Source organism: Falco punctatus (genome assembly GCF_963210335.1).
Source record: "Falco punctatus genome assembly, chromosome: 7".
NCBI lineage: Eukaryota > Metazoa > Chordata > Aves > Falconiformes > Falconidae > Falco > Falco punctatus.
The window spans coordinates 35,102,047-35,120,779 of record NC_137587.1 but is presented as its reverse complement, the minus strand read 5'-3'; the positions used below and the strand labels follow the sequence as shown (position 1 = coordinate 35,120,779).

The 18,733-nt window shown below is 38.2% G+C and overlaps 1 protein-coding gene across 14 annotated transcripts in view; it reads right to left on the bottom strand.

The window, feature by feature from the left end:
- Positions 1–18,733, bottom strand: part of EML1 (EMAP like 1) — a 135,606-nt gene that overhangs the window by 46,751 nt on the left and 70,122 nt on the right. For all 14 annotated transcript variants that reach the window (XM_080394565.1, XM_080394564.1, XM_080394570.1 and 11 more), the window contains exons 2-3: positions 6,919–7,101; positions 1,384–1,516 (exon numbers count right to left, since the gene is read on the bottom strand). In XM_080394565.1, the coding sequence (XP_080250691.1) occupies positions 1,384–1,516; positions 6,919–7,101 (316 nt within the window). The remainder of the gene's footprint in view (positions 1–1,383; positions 1,517–6,918; positions 7,102–18,733) is intronic.

Sequence of the window (18,733 nt, the reverse complement as noted above, 5' to 3'; positions counted from 1 at the left end):
GGTGGAAGGGCTGCCGGGTGTAATACAGGGATCCTGAGCTAGGATAATGCCTACAGGCTGCAGGCAATACCTGATGGTCCACCTGAATTACACAAAGGACTCTCAGAATAGAGAAAGGGTGAGTATGATCTTTACCTGCATTTCATCCACCTTACTCCAGGGCAGAAAGTCCTAAGCTGAACCTTAGAGATTTTCAAAATTCTGGTAATGGAACAGTTTATACAGTACCTGCCTGCCTCTTCTTTTCTTAAGGGCTAATTCAGGCCAACCTGCCAAAACCTACAACTGCAATGAGCCCCAGTTCATAGGAGCTCATAGGAGTTCATTTGTGTGACACAACAAACATGGTGGTTTCCAATTTTAATTGTGAACAGCATAGCTTCTCTCTTCTCTACAGTAACAAAACCTGGATTTTCCTGGAAACTCCATCCTCCTCAAAACACAGTAACAGAATGAATGGCATATCCTTAGTCATTGTCTCTTTAAGGAAAAATTCTCTTTACAAAAGAGACTTCAGATCTTAGCAGATTAATGCCCTCATCTCCACAACTTGCCTTCCTTAGAGTTGACAGCATCATTACTACAAAAAGCTGAGGATGACACAAAGCAGAAGAAATGTAAAAAACCAAAACCCAAACCCAGCAACGGAGTAAACCCCCACACTATTATCTTTCACGGCAAACCATACAGATTAGCACCACTACAATTTTTACAACCTGAACTTGCTTCACCCAATCCATTGCGCTCCTTATCACCTAGATGTATAAAACATCTAACCCTTTTAAAAAGCTACACACACACAAAGCAAATTGAGACAGAGCAGTAGTTTTTAAAACTACTTAAATACATGCTAATGATAAGATATCTAAAGATGGATGTTTTCATTTGCATAAATATGTGCTAGGCGTAGAATTCTCCTCATCCCTGAGATGCTTCTAACATTGCACATCCAGTTTCTATGATCATTTTTAGTGAGAGAAAACCACCAAAGGTAACATACTGCTTTGTAAAGATAGCAGTTTCTCTACAGACTATTTTCTACTAGCTACTAAAAGAATTCTCACGCTACTTTTCACATCATGTTGTGCAACAGCACAGTAGGAATGCCTAATTCTCTATACACTAGACTGTAGTAGCAAGAAAATAACAAAAAGAGTAGACCAAGCATTGTACATTCGTTCAATATTCATGGTAATTATCTTAATTCTAATTAGAACAAATAAGTTTAAAGCCTTTTACAATGGAATCCACCTCTCCTTTTCTTTCTGAACTAAGTATTTAGACTGTTGCTTCGCAAGTAAGAAAAACTACCTATCTAGAAGTTTAAAAGAGGAGACACATCATGTTTTCAATTTTGCAATTTTAAGGTAGATAGACACATACCTTTTTGCTGCTGGTGATACAGTTTCCTTTCTGGTTCCTGATGGGGAAGGTAAAGAACCACTTGGTTTCTTTGGTAACACAGTTCCATTATTAACAGTAGTCCTTAAAGGCAGGGTTTGTACCAGCGGTCTTGCTGTAAAAGAAGCATAGATGAAATAATTGTTTTCAGTCTTTTTCTTCTTTCTCCAGCAAACAACATTAGAATATTTAAAAATAATCACATAGTATGCCATTTTTGTTTCACTGTTGCCAAATTTACCATAGATAACGGTTTTAACATGGAGGAAATTTATCATTTTTATTATTAATAATAATAATCATATCAAGCGAATCATCTGCATATGGCTTATGCACATAATTCTATAACCTCCCTCATCTGTAAGACTGTCCTAGCTCAAAGAGCTTACTGGTAAGTGCAAAGGTAGTTGTTGCCACCAAAACCAACCCTGCTCTCTTAAAACAGTATCAGTCTTTTGCCCACCTGGATAGTGTTCAGAGTGCTAAAAATGAAGGCAGGTTGCCATCCCAGAAACTCCTGCTTGTCACCCCTTAATATTTTTGCAGGTTTTCCACAAGCAAATTATCTATCAAGAAATCCTTATTCCCCTGCAAAAGGTCTCCTTTCAAACAATGTGGGCTTATGTTTGACATAGAGGAATTTTACCACTTAGAAAAAGGAATTGAAATCAGCAGAGCAGTGGATTTAATGAGCTGACCTTATCTATGTTCCTTGAAGAAACACTAGCTCAAAAAAGGATATACATGTCATACCCGTAATTAATATTAGAATAATGGAAAAATCCCATTCAGGTGTGTTAGAAATTAGTTGCAAAAACAAACAGTGGTTAAAACTGCAAGCAATGAGTACAAACATGAAAACTACAGTGGACTACAGCCTGAAACACAGACACAAACATGACTAGTGCTCTCTCTACAGCACAGATGAAAGCTTGAATCACTTGAAATTTGACAGAACTTTGTATCACAAGCCAGCTTTGTCAAGATGTCAAAAGTCTCTGGGTTCAGAGAAACAACACCTGATAAGGCAGCTGTCACGAGTCCCTTAAGAAACACAAAATTTCACTGAACTTGGAGAGGGTGGCATACAGAATACCTATGAAATGCTCTTTGAAAAATGACTGCTGAGGGTAAACAACCTAAAAAGTTAAACTGAAACAGTAACAATTGTATACATTCCTAGGTTATGTTATGATAACATTACTGTTTTCCTATATTTAACGAAAGAAAACAGATGTGAAAGCCTGTGCCTTGAGAAGGTCAGTAAATACACTCTGCTTGGGGATGCAACTGTCAAGACAAACAGCATCTTGAAACTTTGTTACAACTTTGTTACAACACACACCTGTTATACATAACAAGTGTACATTGTAACAAAGTTTCAAGACCTCGTTTATTTGTTTAGAGGGGAGAAATTTAGAAAACAACCTATAAGGAAACATTGAAGCAAACAGGCTTATTTGGTTTAGAAGACTGACGGATAACATGAAAACAAGTCAACAACGAAAAAAAAGAAGAAAATGTTCTCCGTGCTTACTGAGGATCCGAGAACTTATAACCGCAGAAGATCAACAGGGTGAGACAGTTCTGACCAAGGACAGGAAGAGCAAGGGCTCTTCGACTTCATGGAAAACTTTAAGGAAAGGCTAAACAAGACTTAATAAACCCATGGCACCTTCCAGCCCTGGCTTCCATGATCTTGACCTATTTTAACAGACTAATGCTGTCTTCAGACCTCATACAAAACACCTAAAAGTTACTGTAGTTTGGCTTCTCATGCCCTTTTCTTTCTTTTTTTTTTTTTTTAAATATTTTTTTATTAAGGGATTCAGATATCGTGATCCTATTTACTTCTACAATATTCATTCTTACAAATGAAATTCTTTCTACAATTTCGTGCTGAGTGCTCTACTGTTTGTTTCCTGACTAATTGCTGCAATGTCGTAATTAAACTGTATGCATAAACCCAATTCTGTTGCATATTACAGAATCACAGATAGCTACAGTTGAGCAGTTGTGGGCTTGTTTCCTGACAAAATTTCTGTAGCTTGCAAAACTTTAATAAGGCTTTGAGGTCACAAATTAGAACAATTAAATTTAAATAAACCAATTATTAAAGTACTTTATTATAGTTATATAAAAATGCCTATTATAAAGTAGCTGGAGTGAACTAGCTGGAGTCTGTTTACTCTCCTAACTTCATGAAATCAAAACTAGCAGCAACCAGAACAAACTCTTCAACCTTTGACATAGATTTGGCTTCAAATTCAGCACCAACCCAGAACCCATGCTTCTGGAATTAGATTTAAAGATCTAGCCCATGGCCAGCTAGTGTAGAAAGCAACACCATGAAATTCTTACACGGCACACAGAAAAACTACACATTATTCAATTAATCCACTATTTACTCTGGAACTATTTAGTTTTGTTTACAACAGCTAGTTCACACCAGTGGTAACTGACATAACCCCAAACATGTCATTGCTGTTAGAAGTCAGTAACTCAAACACATGGGTATTATTGCTTTGTCAGTAACGTTTATTTTGGAAGTTCTGTTGCTTCAAGGTCTTACCTGTGGTAGCAGGACTGACATGTTTATCAGCCTCAGCAGCAGCTTTTTTAATCATACTCTGATCTATGGATTAATAGGGCTGTTAAGTTTACAAACAAACCAATAATTGCAAAAGGAAAGAAGAACAAACACAAGTAAAACAAAGGCAGGAAGCCATACTGAACTCCACCAAGTAACTGATTTAAATAAGGAAAGGGGGAGGAACCCAAAAAACTCAAAACATCGTTAGTGAAGGAGCTCCACAAATAGACAAGATAAGCAGCTCACTTTCCGTGATGTACACTGCTTTTAAGCTGCCTAGCTCACATCTAGAACAAGAACACACTCAACAAGCTCAAGCTTTTTTCTGTTATAGGTTTGAAAGCCTGAAACTTGAAATCTTTCAATTTTAAATCTGAAGTACTCACAAAAATGTTGTCTTTTTTCCTACGAAGCTTCTTGTGCCAAAATTTCAACAGCACATACGGGATAGTGTTTTTCCAAAGGCACAAACCTTCCCCTGACACACACTTTTAATCCTCATCTACTTCATCTGTAGACCAAATGAAAGCAGCAGCACACACCACACTTCAATCACCAGTTTGCACGGACAAGATTTTTGTGACACTGAGATTAAATTCCACTTTTCACAATCCTAAATGTGGAATTAGTCATCGAATGATGAAAGAAAACAGATCGAGCCATGCAGCCCAAGTTGCAAAATGCAAGAACCACTGCTCCAGTTTTGCTCATGTCTAAGAAAATCCCTCTCCTTACCGAAATGCAACTTAGTCTTATGCTAAATAATTGCATGCAATTCATTATAAAGTAGTTGTGCCTACTATAGGAAGATGACAGGCCATCATGTGAAATGCATCATATCTGACAAAACCGCTGGAAAAAACAAATGATCAGGATACTTCAGATTCTGTTTCTTGTTATAGAGTATGTTTAATAAGGCTGACCGTACACTAATGATACAACTGATATATAGTAAAATTAAAGTTCTGTACATAAATTGTTACAGTAGCAATTATTTCCAGGAATTAGGTGGGTTTAGTTGAAAATTATCAGGACTCATTTCAATAATTTGTAATGGAAAAGTAAGTGACATTTGTAGTCCTTCGTTTGCATTATCATAGCAAAACTTCTTACACTGTCATTTCACACACAATAAGAAGTATCCATGCCATATACACATTTTTAAAAACAAACAAACAAAAAAAACCCCAAACCCAAACCACAGCTATAGAAGGCAGAGGGATAGGCTTACAGCAGCTTTTCTTCAACATACAATGAACTATGGCTTTAACGATCTGCCACAGCCAAGAAAATATTTCCTGATTTAGAGTTCAATTCTATTCACAGAATCCATGAAAACCTGGTCTGTATTTTGCTAAGTAAAGCCAGCAGGCAAGAAGAACAGATTTGGTTACAACTCAGTAATTATTACTAGACTTTATTTCCTCTGCGCATCAAATAATATCTATTTTATAGGCAACATAAAGCCCCTTAATCCCTTGTACAACCAGATTTGGTGGAACATTTTATCACAGTGGAGGCCATCTTTAGTAACATTTAACTTATCTGATAATTTTTTCTTTTTTTTTAAATCAAACAGACGAAGACAAAATGAGAATACAACTGAAAGGGAAGAGAACAGGAAAACAAGATCACAGACATTTACTGCATGTTCTGTCCAACAACCAGTATGATATACTATCAACTAATCTGGCTCTGTAATTCTGTCCCTTTCCCCTTTCTTCATCTCCAGACACAAAACATTATAACAAAGATGACATCTCAGTTCAGCAAATTAAGTAGTTCCTTATCTATTCTGTTAAATCGGTGCCTAAATGTATCTGTTGCAAAGTCACAAATATATAACTGAGATGAAAGGAAGTCTTAATTTCCAGCTGAGAAAATCGTTAATCCATACTTACATATCATACTTCCAATGTGAATTAAGTTTTTAATTTATATTAATGCATATCAGGACTCTAAAAGAAACAATTTCTTAATTTAGACAACAGAGAGCCTTTGAAGTCACCCATACTCTCTTTCCACATTTAGGTTGCCACTACTCTTACTTCTAAGACTACCCAAAAATAGCTCATGCATTTCTGCCAAACTGGAGATAGGCAGTCTCCCAGGCTTTTGCAGCCTTACACACCACAGTAAATCACCCTGGCTGGGTTCTAATAAACCTTTACTACTACCAAGTGCTGGACATTTAACTCCAACTTTTCTGATTTGCGTACAGACAAACCCACTCTTGCAGAACAGGAACCAAGAGAGCACACTATGGCACATGGGTGTAGCACAGCATATTGCTGAGTGACAACGGCTGTCACCTGCCACCTTACTGGCTCTGGATCTGCTGCTCTGGAACAGGGTCAGGCAGCAGCCACAGCTCTCCCTTTCCTTCATGGCTAAGCAGCTGGTGTTGCACCATGTCCTTGGTCATGTCACCTCTGTGCCAGCTCAGAGCTCTGTCTTTGGCTATGTCTGCCCATCCAAAGACACTTAAGACATTTTAAATTAAATTAAAATTACATTTTATTTAAATATAATTAATTTTTTGGATTAACACACACACACATCCCCCTCTCAATCTATTAGGAGTTTCACCACCCACAGAAGACAATGCATTCCCTAAAGAGTTTATAAACTGATCTTGATCAAAAGTCAGGAAGTGGTAGCCGTGGTTAAACTCAGACAGAAGATTAAAGTACTAAGAATAAACAAATGCTTTACTGGTTCATGGGAACTGTAGAAGGCTCACAGATCTAAACATTTGGATTTTTATGTGTTCTCTTTAACAGGTTAAGTTTCAGATGTATTTTATTTTGAGTTTGATTTGTTGATTTTGAGTATTTCAAAGATCTAAAGAATGACCTATTTTAATACATATAAAACACTCATTGAATTGCACTACCTATTTTACATATATCTGAAATGCAAACCTTTGGTAGGTCCTTTCTTGTTCTGCATGGCCTGCTGTTCCTCTGTAATATTCAAGCGTCGAACCACATCAGCAAGGGCAGATTTGAGCAGCTGGATGTCATCTTCCTGCATCTGGACACGTTGCTCCAAAGAGGCAATACGATCTGTTACCTCCATACTGCTTGCAGCAGAGGCACTGTCATCTAAGTAAAACAGCAGAAAAAGATGCATTACCAATGATGTATAACCATCAAGGAATACCTTATAGAATCACAGAATCATATCAGTTGGAAAAGGCCTTTAAGATCATCAAGTCCAAAAGCTAAGCCAGCGCTGCCAAGTCCATCACTAAACCATGTCCCTAAGCACCACATCTATTTGTTTTCTAAACACCTCCAGGGACGGTGACTCCACCACCTCCCTAGGCAGCCTGGGCCAGTGCTGGACAACCCTTTCACTGAAGAAATTTTTCCTAATATACAATCTAAATGTGCCCTGGCACAGCTTGAGGCCATTTCCTCTTGTCCTATCATTTTGTATTAGGGAGAACAGACTAACACCCACCTCACTACAACCCCCTTTCAGGCAGTTGTAGAGAGCGATAAGGTCCCCCCTGAGCCTCCTCCTCTCCAGGCTAAACAACCCCAGTTCCCTCAGCTGCTCCTCATAAAACCTGTGCTCCAGACCCTCCACCGGCTTCATTGCCCTTCCCTGGACACGCTCCAGCACCTCTACGTCCCTCTTGTAGTGAGAAGCCCAAAACTGAACCAGGGATTTGAGGTGCAGCATCACCAGTGCCAAGTGCAGGGGGATGGTCCCTGCCCTGGTCCTGCTGGCCACACTCTTTTGGATACAAGCCAGGATGCTACTGGGCCTTCCTGGCCACCTGGGCACACTGCTGGCTCATGTTTAGCTGGCCATCAACCAGCATCCCCAGGTCCTTTTGCACCAGGCAGCTTTCCAGCCACTCCTCCCCCAGCCTGTAGTATTATGTGGGGTTGTTGTGACCCCATATAACTGGCTACAGGTAAACCCAAGGTTGTCCTCAGACCTCATGTCCTCTTGAGGAAGAATGCTCTGAAGTAACCAAAAGGAAGAGATGAAAATAAAATAAAATAAAAATACATAAAAAAAGAAGAGTACAAGACGAGTACTTAAGATGTGATGATGAGGTTGGCTTCAGGGATACTTATTTTTAATTGGGCCCCACTATCAATTATCTACATGTCTGAACTGGCGTGATCCAACCATCACCCTTCACTGTTCTGCGCAACAAAACATCCTGGCACTGGCAGGCGTTCAGGTAGAGAGCTATACTTTCTGATATGCTACACACCCTTCCAGATTTTTCTTTCTCACATATGTGATAGCATGTATACATTAGACATATATAAGCAACAGATAGGCTTACACTTTTTTCAAGTTATTGTCCACAGACCAGAGAATAGATATTAATCCCATCTGCTAACTCCTAATCTATACCAGCAGCTTTATGAGAACATTCCCTCTGACTGAAATAGAAACATTAAATAAGTTCAGAACTACTCAGTAATTGTACTCTTACTTAGCCTGCAAATTCTTAAAAGGGTCATTACTTTGCATACAATTCACCAATTATTTGGAAACAACCCACCAAAACTTGAAGCCGGCAACTCCCTGATGAGGGCCACACATTCTTTCCACCCAAAACTAGTAATACTTTTCCTAAACGAGCACTTCTGTTCCACTGCAGTTCCTATCACATAGAAACATAGTAATTTCTTACAATATTAAGTTAGGAAAAAGAAGAAAGGAAGACAAATGCAATGCCAAAGATGTCAAAGTCAGTAGCTATTAGAGAAAAAAAAATGTGTAGTTTTTAAAGGAAATTGCAAGGTTTTATTTAACTAGGTGGATTTGAAAACTAAAAAAAGTTGGGTATTAACTTACTGGATCAATTTAAATAATGTTAGTCAAGTGACGATTGGATTATAGGTTTCATTTGAAGACTTAATAAGTTATATCTTAGCAAAAATAGATATTTATGCTACTATCTGCAGTTATAATTGACTTCTCCCTCACTCGTAATCAGAGTCCACAGCACATATTTCTTCTGTTAAAGCTGATCTCTTTATGAAGAAGCTGGTATTTGTTTTCATTTCTTGTAAACTTAATTCTCCTCCATTCCAAACCAGAGTTTTCCACTTCTTTTGTGCAAGAGCATAAAATGAAGTTAAGTGGCTTGTGCATAATAATAATTAGTGTTGATTTTTAAAACAAAGTAAGTGTTTCAAATAGGAAGACAAGAGTTTCCAAGTGCATTTAAAAGCATGCCCAAAAACATTAATACATTCAAACTTTTAATCAGAAAAGCCTTGGGAAAAATTGCACTTAAAATAAAATAAAAAGAAACCAACCAAAAACCTATTAATCTCCAAACCACCCCACCCCAGTACAAATTGGCTTTGAAATCTGTTTGTAAACTGCATTTTGGCTTCCTTATCCCTTGCACCCCCAACAGCAGTTACCAAAAGTAGAATTAGAAACAACTCAGAAACAAAGACTACAACAATAGTGACAGTCCAAAAATAGCTACAGGCTAATATATTTTAAACTGCTTGTTAATTACGTTATAGGATTTTCATAGCATATTTAAAATACCAGCGTTAGAATATTACTAGGCTGCACACAGTGGTAATGTAAGTATCCAGTTCTGAGCAAACTACATCAGAACTCAAGTTCCTGAAAAATGCTGAAAAACTTTCCCCATGACAAAGCTTTCCAAACTGGCCTAATCAGCTTCTGCTCAGCACAGGACCCTGTCCTGCAGCTGTTACAGGTAATTAATCCCCAAACTCAGATTAGCAGCCATGCTGGCAGCAGTATGAGCTGCCTGCAAAACTTAACCTTTCCCTGTACAAACAAAAGGCCCACGCTGCTCTAATGACTTTACACTTTAACTCAGCTGGAAATAACATGGATTAGCATACTGGACAATAGGCAACCAAATCAAAAGCTTGATTTAACCAATACAAGCCAAATTCAGACTTTAGCCATTCGGCCAAATTCAATACGATAGGGCATAGTTTTCTTCTGAATTCAGTCAACAAGAAATAGCCAATTCCCAAATTCAAGGCAGGGAAGGAAACCCAGGGAGAAATCAGTTGGTGTTAAAATAATCTAGCTCATTACAACAGAAAACATCCTCATTGAAGTATCAATTTTACTAATTTTTAAGTGTGTAGAAACAGTAATTTTGCCCAAACATAAATCTTCAAGTAGTAAATCAGTGTCGTTGGTTTATTTACAGTCCTGTAAGAAATCCCTCCCACTAATAACTGTTAAGATATACATCTCTCTCTTTCCCCCCCTTCTTCCAGCTGCCCCTGTGACTCTTCCCCTGCATCCTCACTGACCAACAGGCACCAGCAAATCCTCTGAGCACAGAGTGCTGTGCTTACCACCATCACTGTTCTTCATGGTCCTTGGGAATGTAACCCTCATCCATGCTGCAACCTACAACTTGCTTTTTTTGTGGTGGTTACCTCTCTGGATGCAGTTCCTTTCCAAGGATGTAGAACAGAATAAAATTTGTAACAACTTTCAGTCAGATCACAACTGAAGACCAGATTTCTTAAGAGTCCAGTCACATTTCACTTTGCCTCCCCTTTGCACACATATACAAGTAAGCTGGAAAAGAGACGCAACATAAAAAAGCCAGGTTTTCTGAAGAATGCAAAGCTCAATTATAAAATAAGTATAACCTGTTTGTTATGCAAGTAGAGCATGGAATGTTCTTGCCATTGAGATCACTACATCCAAGTATATTGAGCAATAAAGCTGCAACTTCAACACAGCCAAATGAGCGAAGTGGTACGGTATCAGAAGAGAAAAAATAATTAATGATATAAACTAACCAAACAACAAAAATATCACAACACATGTCATCTACTCTGCCCACAAGAGCAAAAGATACATTGTTTGCCTAACTTGTCATCTGCCTTTGCAGTATACAGCTCACCCTCAAAGCAAAGAGCATTTTTAGCACACATTTGTAATGCAATTTAGACTCCAAGTAGAGCAAGTAGACTTCAAGCAAGACCAAGACAAGTATTATTGTTCCCAAGCAAACATTAAGTTCAAAGTGACTATACGTTTTATAGCACCTAGTTCCATGTTTTCTCATGGGTAAAGCATATCCCCAAGGAATTTGCACAGAGTGGGCTGAGAGGGGAGCATAAGAGGTTTGGAGGAAGGTGGTGGTGAGGTGACAAGAGGCCACCAGCTGCTGTGCCTTGGGGTGGGTCCAGCCAGGGGTTAAATTTTCCATCACAGCGTCCACACATGCACTCACACGGCAGCTGGGTTACAAGTGTGCTTTGGCTGCACAGTTACACTGAGAGAAAAGCGGTTTATAGTAATGATGTAAGGATCCTCAGAACACTTCAGGTGAATCCAAGGAAATAAAAAGCATGCTTTTAAAACAAGTCCACGTAGATAAATTTGCAGTAATAACACACAAGCCTTACTGCAGTTTTAGAATATAATTAGGATACCATTATGTCAACACCTGTTACTTTTTGTGATGCTAAATTCAATAACATTAACAACTCTTTAACACTGTCAACATACGTAGAATTGGTGACCTCTTTGCAATCTGGCTGTCATAAAACCCACAGATGTTCACCATCTTGAAAGGTGTATGAAGAAGACTACAAATCCAAGCAATTGGCCTTGAAGTGCTAGATCTATTTATCAGTGACTACCACCACTTTTGCCCATGGACAGACAGAACAAGCACCATTATCACCCACATGGGTAGCATCGATAGCATGTCAGAATTCATCATTGCCTCTTTTTCATCAATGAGAGGAAAAAGGACTTTCAAAGAAAGCTCCATTTATGCAACCTGTTTTTAGCAATCTGAAGTGAATCACTTCTACAAGTGGGTTATAATGCAAGTCTAAATCACCGTCTCAAACATGTAAATCTACATCTCATGAGATAAATACCACCTACAATATCCAAAATTAGATAAAGCGAGGAGGTATCAGTTCAGATGCCTGATTTTTCATCGCAATACACATTTATGGTAAAGCTTGGAAAGAAGAGTCATTTGTCATTTATGCTTTGCTGAGATTCTGCAGGTTTCAAAGAGAAGACAGCAAAAAATGGGAATGTTCTTCATGCCTCTCTAAATTTTCCAACCAGCTAAACCATGATCTCATAGATTGGAAAGATTTCTTGTGGCAAACTAAAAGACAATACTGAGTCAGATGATTAATCTGCTTCCAGAGCGTCTTCCAGTTTTTCAGCAATTTATTACTTGAACTTAGCCAAATGTGAAGAAACATCTGAAGCAAAGCCAACAACAGGACGTGTATGCTGTTTACAAGAATGATTTCAGTATTATTTCATTGTATGTAGGCTAAAGCAAAACGACAGTTACAGTATTAGTTAGAAGGAAGCATATTAAAATGCATACTATATTCTATAGACTTTGCCTGCTGGAAAACTTAAGTCTGAATTGTACATTAATGGTGTAAGAAATAATTAAAATTAAAATAGACTTGGCATTTTCTCCCCAGAACTGCTATGTTAAACATATACCAGCCTTGCCTCATGCAAACATTAATTTTGAGGCTATCTTGTCCAGCTCAGGCCATGATAGTTGATTAAGTAATGGGAACATTAGGTACTGATTCTTAAAAGACTAGCAAACAAATTTGAGTTTATTCAATCTACATAGTCTCTTCGGAGCCCCAGTTAACAGGATCAAATTGCACGTGAAGTACTTCCAAAACTTTTCAAGATATATTACATGTTTGTAAAGTACCTAGCACTATCGGGGTGTGCTTGCTAGACACTATTATAATAAACTTTAAAAGCAGCATCTTTAGTCTTTGCCAGAGTTGCCTCTTGAAATTAGACACTGTGCAGGACATCAGAAAAGGACATCTAAGCCTTCTGGGGATACCAAATTCCAACAGTAGTCTCTGGCAAAGCTTGAAGATAACCCACAAGACAGAAAACATAGCAAAGGATGGCAGTGAAAATGCAGCATCACCTGCACACAGAGATACCCTTCTTATAACAGAAAAATATAGATTGTGCCAATAAGCCCGAACTGAGCTTAACTGGTAGGAATACTTTCCATCATTGAGTGATATTGGTAAGTGTATCATGCTCTGCACTTCTCCTGAAATTAATTGGTACAAGTATTTACATTCCTTGGAAATTGCTATGAACTTCAGGACTGCTACTAGAGTCTTACGAAACGTGCACATGGACAGAAAGGAATTCTCCACTCCCAGCATGCAGAACATAGTAGCTGCTGAGAAAGCCTACGACACCAAAGGAAAGAAAGTTAAGAACAGCACTTACTAAAAAATCAGCAAACAAAAAAGCACAATTCCACAGCTGAATTTAGACAGGGAGAGCTATAGACTGGATTTGACCCAGCATACTAGCAAGCAGGTAAGAACACTGAAGATGCTACACCTCCAGAAACATGTTTTCACCCGTAAAGGCCCATGTTTTTCAGACTCCACTAAGTGCAGAGCTGTCAGATGTGGTACATGTCACTTGATACACATTTGGCAACCTCCCCTTCTCCTGCCCACATCATCACTGAGTTCTCATGCAAGTAATTGAGTTACTTAAACTATTTCCTTCAAGCTCCTGGGAGTCACACTACCACTAACTTTCAAATGACCTCTCTGCTTCACCTCTCTCAATACCATCTGTTTGGCTTGATACTCTTTAACAGTGCAGAAAAAAACATCCCTCTGTGACAGGCATCTCCCACATCTTCAAAACCCTGTCCTCCCTTTTTGGTTCATTTCATGCATCTTTGAGTCTAGGGCAGAGAAGTCAACCTATTTGATAGATACAGTCTGCCTGAACTGACAGCAACAGAGAGAAAAAGCAGGCTTAGGAAGAGAGACAACCATTCAGGGTTTAAAGTGAAAACAACTCGCAAAATGAACATAAGCAGTTCGCTGTGGCACACGAACAGGGGAATGCAGCCACGACAGGTTGCCAGGCTTAGATGCAAGATCTGGAAAGTACCAAGTATTCTCATAGCAATTTCTGTGGCATAATGTCAGCGGTCATTTGCAGACCAAAAGACTCTCTGTGCAAGAGAACAATGGGAAAATAAAACAGCAGGTTTAGTTTCCTTTGACAACGCTACATCAAGCTCCTTTGTTTAAAAGATTAGTGTCGACAGTATTTCACAGACTAAGTATCTTTTCTCCATCCACTTTTCTCATGCAAAACATCGTATGGTACCTGAAACACAGCAGCAGCTTTCCAGGCTTGTCTCCTGGGGACAATGACAACACATATGGGCAACAGCTTATCATAAAGTCTGGTACATACTGGACTGTCTGCTAGACCCTGATTTGACCAGATTAGAGCCTTCCACTGCGAGAAGCAAGTGGATTTAAAGCCCAAAATAATGTTATCCTGTTTAATCTTGTTATTTTGTGTGGTTAGGGAAAAAACAGACTGAAATTTTCAACTACAGGTAAAACTGTAAAAGCATGTTGCTTTACCTGAAGGTTTGGAAATCAAAACAGGTTGCCAGCTGAATGCTAATGGAATGGCCTTTAAAATGTGAAATCCTCTAACTGCATTTTGTTATAAAAGTATATGCAATAGGATACAAATGCAAGCACAATATCTGCTTTTATAGCTGGAAAGCTTTGATTGCACGGAACAAGAAATCACACCTTTTCTTTAAACTTGATAGCTATAGGAACAATACCATGCCTATCTATAAGCTTATATATGTATATATGCATAAAGTCTCTGAACAGGTAGGACAACTTTTCAGTTCAATCCCCATTCTAATACACGTACTTAAGAGTGATTAGCATTGCAAGGAGATGCCCTAGTTCAGTACAATCGGGTACATCTCACAGTAAGTAATCTGAACAGACCAGATTAGTTTTTCCATGTCCTCACAAGGTATGTATGTGTAGGAGGAAACGGGAAGAAGACTGTCTATCCCAACACATCCACCTAATGCTGCACTCTGGACTGCACTGGGAACCTGAGAGAGAGGTGATCTAAAAGAGACCACAGTAACAGTAATGCAAAGCATCATCTTGTGAGAACAGACCAGTTTCTACCATTTTAATAAAAAAACCCTGTAATCCAAATATCTATTCATCTACTATATATGGACTACAGATGGTTATTTTTGTGAGCAGTATTTTTCTCTCTCTAATATAGCTAGCTATTGTAGTCCAATATTTATAAAATCTTATTACTGTATTTCCCAACATTCGCTGAAGAATAACTTGTCCTTTTACAGTTTTACCACTAGAAACTTAAAGATGAGGAATATAACTTCCTAAAATTAGAGGCAGAGTTTGAAGAAATAAATCCATAATAGCAATCATCACTCAGAGCCTCACAGCTGGGTGCACTGTACTCATTAACAAAATGGGAGAGAAAAAAAATGATCTTAACAGAAAATTCTCAGAAAGTTCCTTGTGGCTAATTAGTCAGCAATCACTGTAGTGAAACCATAAGCATGTGCCCTTCACCAGTGTGTAGCTGTCGAGCTATAACCAGCAGCCTACTATTTTTTTCCCCAGCAGATGGTAGATGAGCTTCTACTTGGAAATCAACCAGTTAAAAATTATCTTCCCCAATACTGCTTAAGTGGAAGATGGAGGATAATTTTGACACATTAATAAATTAGAGGAATTTTCCCCATAAGAGGTCTATCAGTGTAAATGCTTTACAGTTCAGAGTTACTGTGTTGGCTCTGTTGAGCATAGAAATCAATAGAAAACCTTTTAACAAATTATCACTCCTCTACATTATGCTGGGATCGTTTGTACCATTAAAAAAAAAACAAACAACAATAACAACAACAAAAAAAATCCCAAAACATTGTGAAAAGCCAGGAGAATAAAGATGACCTTCTGTAGCATAATATTAATGCAAGAATAGGAGCTTGAAAAAAGCAACACCATGGGATCTGCCTAGAGTTAAAAAGCTGACTATACAGCCTAACACAAACTTGTAAAGAAAGGTACCAGTAGGGAAATTAATCGAGGTACCTCACAGCAGAACAGCTGGGCTGTGTTTTACCATCTTATCTTCTTGGTGATGGGCTGAGGATGTGCCTGTATCACACCCTTAAGAACAGGAGAAGAAAAGCAGATTGTAGAACACCGGAGAACATGTACAATGACTCTCATCTCCACATCACAGCTATGGCTCCACATCCAAGACATCCTACAAAAGCTAGCAAGGGATGAATTCAAATTCCTCACACAATGTATGCTAGTAAGTCTTCAGCTTTTGTTTAGCACCATTAAACAAGAACCAACCTAGATGCAAGATTTGCTTCTCCTAAATGTGTTTAAACCACATGCAAGCAAACACCATATACTGGTACACATAAACCATTTTCTTAAAAACATTTCAGTACTTAGCTCAATGTATTTTCACTGCCTTTAAAAAACCTGGATGTCTCCACTGGATGCTTCAACTATGCCATCGGCAAGTAAACCAGAAAGATTTACTTTTACTTGCAGTCAGGACAGATGTAAAAGGGAAGAAAACTGATTTGAAACATCTTTTAAAAGTTACTGATGTTAGCCTGTGACAAAGCATTACAAACCAGTTTTATTTTATCCTGCTTGCTGTGTACTACTTAAGTGATTTTCCTAGGGAAAAGCTGATTCACACAAGCAAGAAACCACTAACATGTACCAGCCACTAGCTGTTCTGCAGTTAAACGCAGCCTTTATATTACTGTAGAGATAGCTCTATATGAACACTTAAGAAACTACTTACATTAACATACATTTCTTCACGTCCCTAACTTCCATATTTGATATTAGAACAGCAACTGATACTCTAATTTACTTGGACCATTAACTTTTTACCTATAATTTCTTATGGAAATTTTAATGAAAATTACAATCATATATGCATAAGGTTTTAAAAACCGAACTGAAAACATGATTAAACACCAGAAATACATAAGCAAATAAAACACTTTTTTCCAAGAAATTAAGCATTTACTAAAACTGAGAGTACATCAACAGCAAGTAATCCATTTGCTATCCAAAGTTATCAATTTGAAATACTTTGTGCTTTGTCTTATTTCGTAAGTGTATCCTTTGAGAATTAAGAATTGGAAAATCTCATCCTCTAATCAATAGTATTTATTTGTAAGATTAAAAACCCCAAACATTCTGCATTTAAAGTTCTTAAAGGCTTATCAGCTTTTTAAATTGTTTTCTGCAGACTAAAACTAAGCAACATAATACAAAAAGAACAAAACATTCCTCCTGCAATTGCAGAAGGGGTTATTGATGTCAAAAGCAGATTTTCCACTTTTGCAACCTCTGGTTACTTGTCCTCAGCTAATGGCTTCACTTTCAGCAGTGGTTTGACTGTTCTTCAGAACTCTGTACCTCGTGAATATTTTAGTTTCTGAAATTAATGCAATATAACATTAGGTTTCATTACAGGTTGTCACAAAGACAAATCACAATCTAAATATTTAAAGGAAAAATTTATTTCAAATTTAGAAAACTATTTTAAGTCTTCTTTTAAAACCTGTCTTGCTCAGTACTGTCTTTCACAGTACTTAATTTTTTTTTCATTATTGCCAGTTAATCTAGTGCTCGTGAGAAGTACTTAAATTAACTAGTTACAGCCTTTTTTGCATGGGGGAAGGAAAACAAACCTACACATGATACCCACAGCAGACTGGAATTTTTCATGTACTGTCCATCTTCATCTTCAATGAGGGTTAAGTCTTCCTTCAATATATTAATTAATAGTAACATAATATTTTATTCTAAAATCTTCACATCATGCATTCCCACTCTCCAGCAAAAAACCTTTACTGACAGTAAGGCAGAAAGAACAAACTGGCCTTGCCAAGGACTCAAATGCAGCCAGAAACACTACATTTGATAGAGTGTTAGATGTCCTGGTAAGAACCAGGAAGAAAACTGCTTTAGGGCTTTTTAGGATACAGAGAAGGAAGAAAATCCCTTTATTTCCTATCCTACAAAAATAAATAAATAAATAAATAAAAGGTTTGTTTCAGGAAACAGACATATATGATCTGAAAAATTATTTGGCTTGAAATTCAGCTCCTCTAATTTAAGACAATTTGCATTCTTTTTATTTTTAACTGGGTTCCCTAGTATGAGATCATATTCTTATTTTCACACCGCATGGGGGTGCCTAGCATTGTCACAAATTTCACCCAGCTGCAATGCCATTCCCAGCACACTGTGCAAGCGTGGTCCTGCCGCGCTGTGAGAGCAAAGGAGTTTTACTCCAAGGCTTGCCCCATCCTCTGCAGCATTTGGCAACGCTACAACGATATGCGTGTTGCCTATTTTTAAAAGAAATTCAGGTTTTCATGGAGGAGGAGACAGAGGAGGAGACAGAGATAATCTATTTTACAGCTTTCATGTTTGTCAAAAAGTTTACAAATATGCTTTGATCACCTAATGCAGTATTATACCTCCCCAAAGCTACACAGAGAGTCCTCAGTAAAAGGGAGGGAGCCAGCAGATGCCTGATCCACCCTTGGCTGGGAACAAGTCCCAGGCCAAGGTCCAAGCAAAGCCTGGCTCATGACCATTCCCCTCCCTCAAGGACTTTCTGGAACTGATTCCCTTCTGGTGGCAGTCAGTACTTCTCCCCTATGAGTCTCACCTGAGAGATTAGATCAGCAAAGACTGTGCACAGCAAATTCTTTTCTAAAAGCCACTTCCTAATGGCACTGAACTGAAGTACTAGTGTGAACAAACCCTGCAGAAAGCCTGGCTGATAAAGCTCTCTCAGCCCCGTGACTACCAG